The following is a 13,661-nucleotide window of genomic DNA, read 5'->3' as shown; positions in this document are numbered from 1 at the left end:
TTATCTGAAAACATGTAAACATAGTGAAACAAAAGCAATAATTAACACCATGTAATTGTAACTCAGTGTGTGTATATAAAAAGGGACCTATACTAGCATTAAAAAGAGAGATGCCTGACAGTAAATGCTAACCAGAGAATAAAGAGAAAGAAAAGAATTCGGCTCTCTCACTCGATTTCGCCGACGCCGTCTACTCCTGTGGGACCCCTGGATCCCCCCCGGTGCTGGACCCCGGCAAGATATTATATTTTTCCCACTTCAAATGAGAAAACTAATGTCCAGTGTTTGAGGGACTTAAACTAACATCATACAGCTGGTAAGAAGAAGTGAAGGCATTCAGACTCTCAGTTTTCTGCTTTCACTTCCTGACACTCAGCAGGCTCTTATTATAGCCTGACGCACTTATTCTCTTTCTATGATTGATGCTATTGTAGAATAAGCATATTCTACAAAGAAATAACATTTATATCTAACTTATAGTTAAAAAATTCTGAGATTTTAAATTTTAAAAAAATACGTATTTTAAGATATCAAATTGTTATATAACAAAAAAATCTACTTTTTAATTATATAAATCAGGATCCCCCAAATTTAATGACCTTATTTTTTTAATTTTAATAGAAAGTTACTAAACAAATTATAAATTGTACAATTTGTACAATATTCAAGTCCCACATTGAAACTGGAATCTGTAATTACATGCTGCTTCAATAATGGATTTAAACTAAATTCAACTTTATCCTCTTTCTTAAACATCAAAACACAGAAGCATTAAGAGTGAAATCCAGAAAAAGATGTCCTGAATTTTAATGCTCTTTTCGCTACTTATTAGCAAGTAACTTGTGCTCATAACTTAACCTCTTTGTGCTTCCATTTCCTCATTTGTAAATTGGGAAACATAATGGGACCAGCTTCATAGAGTTTTCTGTATCAAATGTGAAGATGTCACAATCAAATGTGTCACATATTTAGAACAGTGCTCAGTAAATGTTAGCTCTGTGTCAAGATCTGTCAATCTAAACAGGAGAAAAACATAATTGCATGGTTTTCTTCTAAAAATAGGACACTTAATTGGAATAGTTGACTAGGCTTCTCTCATATTATTTTAACCCTTTGAAGAAAGAAACTGGATATATAAAACATGGGGGGGAAGCTTAAACCTTGTATATTTTTCCCTTATGCTTTTAAATTTTTCTATAATGTTTTTCTAAATTTATCAAAAGTGTACTTTCATTCTATGTTATTTAACTCTACAGTAAGTGCAACAATGAAGTTATACCTCAACTTCTATCCAAGATGCTCCTATGTAAAGTCAAGTAGATCATAAATACTCTTCTGAACACCTACTCATTTCTCTTTCTCCCTGGCAGTAATGCCTTTGATCAATCTGAGAAAGTCTATTTATTTATTTATTTATTTATTTATTCATTTTTATTCTGGTAGACAGGTTTCATTAGTATCTTTTTAAAAAAATTAAGTATAGTCAGTATACAATGTTATACTAGTTTATATATTAGTTTCAGTTATGTAATACAGTGATTCAACACTTTTGTATCTTATTATGTGATCACCTCACTAATTCTAGTCATCATTTCTCACTGTAAAAGTTATCACAATATTATTGACTTTATTGCCTTTGATCTTTTTCATCTATCACTTCATCCCCTAATCTTCTGTAGCCATCTCTCTGATCTCTGTTTATGAGTTTGTTTTACTTGTGTGTTTATTTAGATTACACATTTAAGTGAAACCATATGATATTTGTCTTTGTCTGAGTTATTTCACTTAAGATAAAACCTTCTAGGTCCATCTATACTGTGACAAATGGCAAAATTTTATTCTTTTTTTTTTTACTGCTGTGTAATATTCTATTGTATATTTAGACCACATTGTCTTCATCCATTCCTCAATTGATGCACACCTAGATTGCTTCTACATCTTGGTTATTGTAAATAGTGCTGCAGTAAACATAGGGAGGCATACATCTTTTTAAACTAGTGCTTTTGTTTTCTTTGGATAAATACCCAGAGATAGAATTGCTGGGTCATATAGTAGATCTACTTTTAGTTTTCTGAGGAATCTTCATATTGATAAATTTATGAAAACTTTAAAATAATTTGTTTGCCATTTCAAGTTTTAGTTAAAAAAAACTAGTGGCCAGTGAAAAGTACTTAATTCAGCAAAATATCTGACTCAATGTTTAGTCAAAAGTACTTTACCCAGGGAACAAGGTAATAAGAAAAAGCTCCCCCTCCAAGTGTCAAGCAACCCTGATTTTTCTTTACATCATACCAGAAAATTTATTTTTTTCTTTGTTATCCTAGAAAAATTATTGAAATCTAACTATTATATACATTGGGGCTAGATGCAATTGGGAATATGAACTGGCATACCATGATCTGTGATGTCAAGGATATTAATTAGACTTACCATGGTGATTGTTTCTCAATACAGGGGTGGGCAAAAATATGTTTACAGTTGTGAGTACGTGAAACAGTTAATAAAGCCTGCATGAGGCTCTGGCTGGTAGGCTCAGTGGTAGAGCATTGGCCTGACATGTGGAAGTTCTGGGTTCAATTCCCGATCAGAGCACACAGGAAAAGCAACCATCTGCTTCTCCACCCCTACCCCTTCTCTTCTGCACTCTCTCTCCCCCTCCCACAGCCATGGCTTGAATGGTTCCAGCAAGTTGGACCTGGGTACTGAGATGGGTCCATGGCCTCACCTCGGATGTTAAAATAGCTTGGTTGCCAAGCAACAGAGCAGCAGCCCCAGATGGGTAGAACATTGCCCGGTAGGAGCTTTGCAGGGTAGATCCCTGTCAGGGCACATGCAGGAGTCTGTCACCCTGCCTCCCTGCTTCTCATTTAATAAAAAATAAAAATAAAGAAAATAGTAATAGCCTGCATGTCTTTTCCATATAAACTACTGTAAATGTACTTTTACCATATATATATGGACTAGAAAAAAGAAAGAACAGTAGAAAGAGAAATAGTATTAAGTTTAGAAAAGAAAAGATCCTAAGTGTAAGAGATTGAGTATGTTAATTCTTAGAAGTAAGTTGAAATAAAACAATTTTAATACAAGTAAAAATCTTAATTTGTCATGTTATAGGCTTTCTATTTCACCTACCTGTTGTTTCACTGCTGAATGTTGTAATCCCTGGAGTGAAAACTGCTAAATTAAAGAAAAAAATAAGGAAAAAATAAAGTTTATGTACGGGACAAACTATGATTTGACAATATCTATGGTCATATATAAAATATATCAAAATGAATGTTCCAGAGAAATTTCATCATATAGATGTTAAAATGTGAAATTAAACTTATAAAATTCATAGACTACAAGTTAAGGTGAAAAAACATCATTTTGGCCCTGGCCGGTTGGCTCAGTGGTAGAGCGTCGGCCTGGCGTGCAGGAGTCCTGGGTTCGATTCCCGGCCACGGCACACAGGAGAAGCGCCCATCTGCTTCTCCACCTCTCCCCCTCTCTTTCCTCTCTTTCTCTCTCTTCCCCTCCCACAGCCGAGGCTCCATTAGAGTAAAAGATGGCCCGGGCGCTGGGGATGGCTTCTTGGCCTCTGCCCCACGCACTAGAGTGGCTATGGTCGTGACAGAGCAACGCCCCAGATGGGCAGAGCATCGCCCCCTGATGGGCATGCCGGGTGGATCCCGGTCGGGCCCATGCGGGAGTCTGACTGCCTCCCTGTTTCCAGCTTCAGAAAAATACAAAAAAAAACAAACCCCACATCATTTTATGTAACATTTTACAAGTCTTCCTCTAAGACATTCATAAAAACACAACAAAAGAAAGAAAATAGCCCTGGCTGTTTTGCTCAGTGGATAGAGCATCAGCTTGGCATGTGGATATCCCTGTTCAATTACCCGTGAGGGTACACCAGAGAAGCGATTATCTGTTTCTCTCCTCTCCACCTCCCCCTTCTCTCCCTCTTCTCCTCCCACAGCCAGTGACTGGATTTGTTCGAGCATAGGCCCCAGGAGCTGAGGATAGCAGGGTTAGTCTGAGCACATCAGCCTTAGGCATTAAAAATAGCTTGGTTGATTTGAGCATCTGCCCCAGACATGGTGGTTGGTGGGTGAATCCCAGTTGGGGCATATGTGGGAATCTGTCTCTACCTCCCCTACTCTCACTTAGGGAAAAAAAAAGCCATGTTCCCCTAAATATATCACTGCAAAGGTATACTATTTTAAAGGGAAGTTTGGAATTTTTTTAATGCCCTCTTGATTAAGTTGTTGTTGGATAATATGGCTTACCTGTGCGTGAGCCACTGGTCACAGATGGAATTGCTATACAAAGGAAGAGATAAATATTTGGAAATGTATGTTAAAATGGTGTTGAAAGATATTTATATATCTCTAGAATACAAATAAATAATTAAATGTAACAGTTAAACTCATTTATCAGATAGTCACATATTTTAATATACTTTTGTATTCTACTAGTCACTGCTTTAATTACAAATCTTTCAATTAAAGTTAAAACTCTTTAGGTTAGTAAAAATTACATGGTAAATTATTTTCAAAGATTTTAACATAGAATTTTCTTTAGTAGCTAGTTTCTCCAAATCAGTAATATGTGGAATGTTTTTTTGAGGACACACAACCTCCAAATATAAAATATTTTTTACTCATATTATAATTCAGATGTAGGTCCTATTATGTGACATTTAGGAAATACATAAATAGAGAATGACACATTGAAAAATAGGGCCCAAAATGCCTAAATGGCAAATTCAATTTGTTTTAATTTAGAAGCTAAATAAGAAACAAACTTTTTTTTTTTTTACCTGTTTTGGTGCTTAATGCAGAGGTAGCTGTTGTAGTAGAAACTGTTTAGAGAAGACAATATTTATGGAATAAATTACTTGAATAATTTTTGCTGGGAAATTAAGCTGAAGAAACTAGTTGTTATAAAATAAAAAATTTATAAAATTATGTGCAGAGGATAAGTAAGAAAACAATCTTTCATTTAAATCAAAACAACACTATATATTTATCACAGGTCTAACCAAAATAACTATTTTTGATTAGTACCATTCAACCAAATCTCATAGAAACTGTATAATGTCAATATATAGGCCAAAAAATAAGGCTTAGAACTTTGATATGTAATACCTTAGCTTTAAGTACGTGACCAATTATAGCTAAAATTTAAATAGCATTTTACAAATAATCTTATAACTTTATACTGTCAAAACTAAGGTTTATGATTTGCTGTACTACTTAATTGACACCATCTCCAAATATCAATCAACATTATATAAAACCCTTCCTTGAATCACACAAGACAAGAATACGCAAATGTTCTGCAGCAACTCTGTTTACTTAGATTGCAGTAAATTAAAAGTTCCCAAACTACAGTGAACTGCATTTTCCTGAATGAACAGAACTGAAATGCCCTGACAGCAAAATATTTACTACATGGAAGATAACGTTTACTTCCTTTTCATTCCTTTTATTCCAATCATTACCTAAAAATGTCAAGGTTTATATTATTATATTTAGCTAATAAGCATGTTCTAATCATATTTCTAAGTTAATTCACAGGAGTACAAGGAAATTATATTTTGACATTTTCTAATAACTATTCATTTTAATTTGAAATTTTTATATCAGCAGATTTACCAGCATATCTTTTACTGGCACAGTTATGTGAAACTATAAAAAATTTTCCTCAAAAAGAAAATATGTATTTAAAACATAATGATGATTTTACCTGTGAATGTTGAATTTGTAGAACCAGTTCCTGAAATAATCAGAAATTATTATTAGTAATACAAAATCATAAAATAATTAAATCTGAAGTTCCTGTGAGTTATGTTTTTTTATTCTTTATATTTTTCTAATACCAAAAGAAATTAATGAGTAGTTTATGTATTCTTTTTAAACTTACTAAATTTATTTTTTAGATGTGTTGCTCATGAGTGATTCATCATTTAATTCTATCTATACTAACCTTCACTTTCCACTCCATCCCTTTATTACACTATTTTGGCTGATGCTCCACTCCCTTAATTCCCAGACCTACAAATAGGCATACATGCGGCAGGAGAACTGTCTATGTGCCAATGTTCACCACGTCTTGGTGGCACTGGATTTGAAGTGACCCAATATCAACAAATAAACTGGAATGGAATGGTCTCAACTCACTGAGGGACAGTCTAAAGCATTAAGGACCCACTCCTCTGTTATTGATAGACTGAAAAGATCCCAGACCCTTTGTCTCATCTTTCCTAAATCAATTAGAGTAAAATGTAATGGCTCACCAGTACACTCCAACTCTCCTGCGATGCAATAGCTGAAAGTTAAATTTAAAAAAAAAAAAGAGGTTGAAATTTTAACTCCTAGTGACATGTATCTCCCAAATTTAAAACAGTAAGTTATCTAACAATGATAATCAAAACAGAACCGAATAAGACAACAGTCAATAATTACTTCCCCAAGAGCATGCTATTAATTCAAATTGTTTGTTTTTTGTTGGGTTTTTTTTTTTTTTTTCTGTATACTGTTATTCCAAACCATTTTACTGAGCAGTTCTGGGAGTTTAAAGGATGCTTTGCAGTCAACCTGTATAATTAGTTCTCACACTTTCAGGTTCAAACACAATGTTATATAAACAGCCATGCTGCTCTAGTATGGACAACCCTTCTTTGCTTCCATGTCACTGTGTAAAAGGTTATAAACATGATCTTACATTTATAGAATTAAAACTTTCTCTTTTTTACCAAAAACTGCACAGTGACATTTTCTGTCTTGTCTTCTGCATTATTTAGTATAAGATCTAACAAACCATTTGCTGATATGTGTGTTTACTGAACATACAAAATATCTAACTGATATAAAACTAAACCTTAATCTGGCCTTCTAATTTAGACATAAGTTAAAAGTTACCTGCATATTTTTAAATTATTTTTTCTAAATGAAAATGCAAGAAACAAATTTGCTTATTATAAAGTCAGTAGAGAATGTACCATGTTCTTCCACAGTTATCCTGGATCACTCCACCTGCTGGTATGACATCATTATAGAAGCAGCTGCACTCCGACAAACTGACGCATTTCATGGTGTTCTCATCCAGATAAGGAGTACTCTCTGGGCACTTAGCGTAGCAACCTGTGTGCAAATACAACCCCCAGTGTGTGTTTATTTACTGACACTGATCAAACTGCATTCTATATTTATAAAGTTACTTAAATGATTTCATGAACTAAAGGAGATGATAACAAAGTGACATCACATTCTTAAGAATGACAATGGGCAATGGGATTGTAACATTGTATCTTCCTCTCTCTCTTTTCTCTCATTAAACAGATAATTTATGTGTAGAAGAACTGTTTCTAATGTGGAAACATTAATGTCATAATAAAGATAACTATTTATTAAATTACAAAATATAAGACTTTAAATTGTCAGGAACTAGGAACAATTTCAAGTTTTAAAATATCAATATAATTTGAACTATTACTTCATGGATATTATTAATATCTGCCTTACCTTCTAAAAGTGCAGAAAATTTCTGGCCAATAACTCGATCTTTGCATGTTTTTGCAGTCATTGTCCCACAAGGTTCATAATGCCAGCTACATTCTCCATGTACATTATAATAATCACAGTAGACAGCTGTAATTGAATGATATCAAATTATTTCTTTTCATATGTAACAATATTCACCTATCACTTGTCAAAGCATTTCTAAGAGGGATTTTGAAAGATAGTAACAAAAAGCAAAACTAAAGTATTTCATTCTGTCTTATCAGCCTCCTTTGAATTTATCCAAATTGTTATATAAATAAAAAATAGCTCACAAAAAAAGAGAGGGGGGAGCAAATAGAATCAAAATAGCATTTTCTTTGACATCTTAACTCATAGTTGTTTGAGGTGAAAGGTAAACACTAATTTTTCCCCTTTTGAGATAATTTAGGTTATAATCTAGATTCATGGTTTTAATGGTCAAACTTAAATTAGAAAAACAAACTTCTGGAAAATTAGATTTTTTAAAATATAGAAATAGCTGTTCCAAAATGAGGTAACTAAAGACTTCAATATCATATAATGCTGAACATAATAAACTGAAATAAATGAGGATTCAATTTTCACATTGGTCATTTATCATATTGTCTCATAACACTTTCATTTAACAGGAAGAGTTGACTGATTACTACTAAAATTACCACTTTCCATATATATCAAGATTCAGTTTACATTTATGTTACAGTTTATCTTGACTAGTATTCTATAAAAGTTTTCAAGATAATGAGTGAAGACTTCAACCAAAGTGATATATGAGTTAAATTCTTGAGTATATATAACTATAATAAGTTAGGCAACAGTTTATTGCTCATCTGAATTTTAATGAACTATTTTCCATTAAAATTTTTTCCCCTGTGATCACAAAAAGTTTTGCAACTAAAATTGAGTTTAATTTGGTATGCCAGATACTCTGTTTTAAAAAAATAGGTATTTGTTTCCATCAACATGTTTTTAAACCTTTCTAAGTCTAAGAATATATATTTATAAAAACAATTCTATTAATTATGTTGTCAAAGAACCATTCATGGACTTCACTTACGACAGAGATCAGGTTTTCTCCAGGACACGCAGACCCCAGCGGCGCTGCATGCCTCGGCATACATAGCCACAGCCGTGCAGAATCCCAGGTACTTCCCCTCCATGTCACATGCACAGGCTTCCTCCACACATGCATCGTAGTAGGTCGTGGGGTCCACCTAGGCAGAGGACAAGGAGTGAGTGTCTGGGAGCAAACCCATGTGCAGGTCATGGCTCTCAGAGCCGTGCTACCTTGTTGTGGCAGTCTCGGAAGGTGCTGTCCCGGATGATCTCACATTTCCGCACAGCCCAGGATTTGCAGTATGGGTTTGAGTCACATGGGAAAGTTTGAGTTACTGTGTCTGAACATTCTTGAGTAGTTTTCCAACTATTTCCAAATTCCAGAGCTCCAGTAGCTAATGATGAGTAGCGTGTTGTGAAATCATCCTTAAGATCACCGTTGCTATTTCCACAAAGACCGCACACTTTGCCCTATATAGATCAGAAAAGAAAATTAATGTTATTAGAGAATGATATATATATATATATATATATATATATATATACCTGAATATATAGGAACATGAGATCAGAAAGGTAAATTAATAAGTGAGTTGTACTAGGGACATACATATAGAAAAATAAATAATGATTAGATAGATACATAGATAGATAGATAGATAGATAGATAGATAGATAGATAGATAGATAGATAAAATCATGAATCTATTTTAAATTTCAAATTTTGAAAGGAGACCAGAATCTGTGGATAAGATTCTGCCTCCATTTAATCCAAGACATCCTATATGGTAAAATGATTTAGTATTAACTAAGATAAATACCTTAAGAATTAAAAAATAATTTATTCACTAGCTTCAAATTAAACTTGAGTATACTCTTAGATTCTTAGAATATTTGCTCTTGGGAATACATCTAATATTTACACCAACTACCCCAAAATTGAATTATGTAATAATTTCTACTAACTAAATATGGTTAAACTAGAATGCTCCAGGTTTATCACCTTTATTTTTCAGCAGATTCTATCATCTTTGATTATATTTCATATTGCATTGCATGCAAAGACTGAACACATGTGGAGGGCTTGTCTATAACAGAGACTACCATTCTCCCAGTTTCTAGCTATAAATACGTCTGTAATTCTCAGTAACAGAAATAAGTTTGCTTCCCAAGTAATTATTTATTAGTGATGTACATACATTCCAGCGTGGATCCAATATAACAGACACTCTTGTGTTTTTGTCCCAAATCACGGTTATTCCAACAGAAAATTTCAGAATCAAGTACAGGCCAATGGTATGTACAGAGTATGCGTGTCCACCAAGATCACATTCCTTACTTTCTGTAGTTCTGATTGCTGTTACTTTACCATCGTGCAAGATCACATTCTGATCCTATAATTGAAAAGATGTACCTACAGTTACATCAGTTTTACTCAGCCACTCATAGGCTAAGAGGCAAAGTAAATAAAGAAAAACAGCACTGTACCTGAAGAGCAACTATGATTTTTCTTGAGCATGTGAGCCCATCTTCACAGCAGGGGACACTTTCTGTTAAAATACGGAATGTGCCATTTTCACGACCACAATAATCCTTTAAAAATTAAATTATAATAAGTTCATTAATATCAGGGACATGGAACACAATTACAATATTTGTATCAGACAAGTGTTTCTCAGTGACACCTTCAGTTCAATAAATTACCACACGCTGCATTTGTTATGTAAGGTTATGGCATTTCTAAGACAATAATAGCCTAGGCTGGAGTACAAACTAGTTACCTTGCTCTGACTCAGCCTTTTCTCATTACTTTTATACAGGTTTAGAATTATACTACAGATATATAATTGTTTAAATTATATAAGTTTATAATTATAAATCTATTTCTAGGTGCTGTAAGTAGTTGAAGGTAGATTTGTTTCCTCAGTGATTTGTATGAAACTTAAGAGTCAATCAAAGCAATTGCATAAAAACAAAACAATCCCAATGTCAACCATTAGATGTTCTTGAGGAAGAAGCTTAGATGTTTGTAACAAACAGATTCTGGAATCAGACAGGTCAAGTTTGAATATAGTTCTCTACCTAGTAATTGACATTGCTTATCCTCTCTACCTTCCATCTCTTCATCCGAATGATAAGAATACTACTAACAGCCTTTCAGTATTGTGGTTATTAAACATAACAAAATAGGTACATTTTCTTGGCAAAGAAATACTCATTAAATGCTGTCATTGTTACTGTTAGTGCTGTTCTTGAAATAATATCTAACATTTATTAAGCACTTAGTATGTGCTCCAATATTTTTTCTAGTTTGGTTTCAACTAGGGACTATTTCCATTCCCAATTTATAGCTGAGCAAACTGAGACAAAGAAAGGTTAAGGAATGTGCCCAGAGTCACACATCTGAGAAATGGTAGAGCCAGGATTCAAACCCAGGTCAACTGCGTCAGAGTCAGCAGCATTACTTTGTTACATTTCACTGCCTTTAAGAAACACAGAAGGAGCCTGCAAAAAAATTTTTTCACATTTAGAGAATAAAATTTTCCAGAGCTCATATACAATAAGTAAGTGAGAAATATAGAAAAACTGTGGTAACACATTTGCAATTACCTCTACAAATGAATACTGGCAGAGACCATCAAAGCTGTATGTTTTTCTATCAAAAGATCGAACATGACCGTCCCCATAGATGTGGCAGGTTGTTTGACATTCGTTTTGTGTACAGCTCCAAGATCCTTTCATACAAGTACTAAAAGAAGGCAATGATAGAGTGTGGTAATTATATTATTTCAAGATTTATATACTCATACTGTTTTTGTAAAAAAGCATAAAACCATGTTTCGTATTGATTTAAATTTTGCAGTTGTCCTCATTATATTTTATGATGTTCATCACATATAATGCTATATAAAGTTTCTATTTAGGAAAACAGCATTTTTTCTAAATACATTTGACCATTATATTTTATCCCAAAATATGACTTCTCTTTTCCCATAAAAATAAGAGCAGACTGTACACTTACTAATATCCAAAACAAATAAAATACTAATCCTTTACTACACACCATTTGTTGCAGCCAACTGAGGTGACACTCCCTTGGTCATACTCTTGTCCACCAAAAGAGCAGGGGCAGTCATCAGGAAAGACACAGTTCCCTTTAGAATTTCGAACCATGCCTCCAGGACAGTAGCACCCACGTTTGCAAGGCAAGTTGTCCTACAGGGATAAATAGAAAATAGATACCATAAGGCACCACTCTAAATACATCATATTATCAGCATTCATTTACAATACATAAATATTCCAAGTATGCGTTTAGAGTCACAATGGACAAGTTGAAATGATACACATTAAGTAGTATGACCTTGTAATTATTTTCCATTGGCATTCCAGTTTTTCTTCCCTGAAACTATGAAAACTTTTAAAGAGCTAAATTCTGATGCCATGTTACTTACATCAAAATTAGGTATGTTCCGAGTGTTACATGTACTGTCAACTCTTCTCTGTGCCTTAGGATCTCTGCAGTCAACATATTCAGCCCCTCCAGTGCAATTCTCTGCAGGATAAACAAAGTTGTTAATCCAGAGCCTCTTGATTTACTTATTTTTAACAGAAATGGGCATCTTAAGACTTCATCATGATTTCAACACTTACGTAGGGTTAAATCAATGGGAGTCTGGCAAAGAAGAATTCCATCCCGACAGACACTGGAAATAAAAGAAAATGATACATTTACATCAAATTTCAGTGACACTATCTTCATACACTGTTACGGCAACTTACATCTCATTCATGAGCCACCTGTTTTATCACAAGTTGTAGTTCGAATGAGACACAGTCCCCAGAAGATGCAAATGTACCAAGTTATAAGATATATAGACTTGTATATATTATAAGAAAATACAAACAAAGATGTAGAAATGTCAAAGAAAGCTTCACGGCAAAGACGGCTGGAGCTTGTTGAATGAGCAAGATTCAACAGGGACTGCTGATAAGATGCAAAGCTGTGAGGCAGCAAAGAACAAGGTTCTTCTGTCCAATGACTTGTTTGGACAGAAGGTAGAATGTAATATAGGAAGAAGTGGTAAAAGTCGTTGGGGCCAGATTTTAAATGGTTTTAAATGACAGGTAATTTTGTTTTTATTCTTCAGTTAAGTGTCACTGTTAAAGTTTCTGAGCAGCTAAGTGACACAATCTGAATAGTGTTTTAGGTTAGACATTCCAGCGGTAGTATAGGAAACAGGAGACAGAGAGATACGGGGCAAATAACAACAAAGTTAGCTCTCACAGTAGTGCCAGTAAGAGTTTACGGGGGTCTGCAATATGGTCATGCTGAAGAAAACCATAATTTGGAGGAAGCCTAAGTTTTAATAAAAAGATAATCTACTGACTCACCAACATATACAGAGAAAGAATTATTATTAAAACCTCAACCAAATGTTTTGCATGCTTTGATGGAAAAAAGTTGTTACCTATACTTTCCTTTTAAATAGCCAAGAAATATCATTCACTGGTAAATGATTGCTTCACGGAATAAAGAAAACACAGAGGTTCATCCAAAGCATTTTGGAATGGCTACCTCATTTTGCAGTGATGTCACTAAGAATTGCTATGTCCACTTATTTCTGAGTGGATACGGAGAACAGACTGACAGCTGTCAGAGGGAACGGGTTGGAGGACTGAGTGGAAAATGTGAAAGGATTAAGCAAAAAACAAAAACTCATAGACACAAACTCATAGACACAGACACAATATGGTGATTACTAGAGGGAAAGGGAGTTGAGGGAGGTAGAGGAGAGTACAAGGGAGATAAATGGTGAGGGAATGAGACCTGATTTGGGGTGGTGAATGTGCAATAAAATATAGAGATAATGTATTATGTAATTGAACACCTTAAACCTATATAATTTTATTAATTTATGTCATCTTAATAAATTCAATAAAATAAAACAAAACAAAAAAAGAATTGCTATGTTGGTTTATGGAATTAGACTATGGATAAATTACTTTGCCTAAACCACAACCTCTGCAGCCATTACAAAATCGTAATTCTTCAACTCCTTCTTCTGCCCA

General features: G+C 34.0%; 1 protein-coding gene across 1 annotated transcript in view; it reads right to left on the bottom strand.

Annotated features, from left to right (window-relative positions):
• MUC19 (mucin 19, oligomeric) overlaps positions 1-13,661 on the bottom strand; it is a 154,335-nt gene that overhangs the window by 118,762 nt on the left and 21,912 nt on the right. The window contains 15 exon segments of the mRNA XM_066254398.1: positions 3,133-3,177; positions 4,275-4,307; positions 4,808-4,849; positions 5,737-5,766; positions 6,287-6,318; positions 6,992-7,133; positions 7,515-7,640; positions 8,590-8,746; positions 8,820-9,059; positions 9,788-9,982; positions 10,077-10,181; positions 11,199-11,337; positions 11,653-11,804; positions 12,044-12,144; positions 12,243-12,295. Of these exon segments, the coding sequence (XP_066110495.1) occupies positions 3,133-3,177; positions 4,275-4,307; positions 4,808-4,849; positions 5,737-5,766; positions 6,287-6,318; positions 6,992-7,133; positions 7,515-7,640; positions 8,590-8,746; positions 8,820-9,059; positions 9,788-9,982; positions 10,077-10,181; positions 11,199-11,337; positions 11,653-11,804; positions 12,044-12,144; positions 12,243-12,295 (1,592 nt within the window).

Source organism: Saccopteryx bilineata, chromosome 2 (assembly GCF_036850765.1).
Source record: "Saccopteryx bilineata isolate mSacBil1 chromosome 2, mSacBil1_pri_phased_curated, whole genome shotgun sequence".
NCBI lineage: Eukaryota > Metazoa > Chordata > Mammalia > Chiroptera > Emballonuridae > Saccopteryx > Saccopteryx bilineata.
Note: the sequence above shows the minus strand (reverse complement) of the source record. Positions and strands in the feature narration are given on the sequence as shown.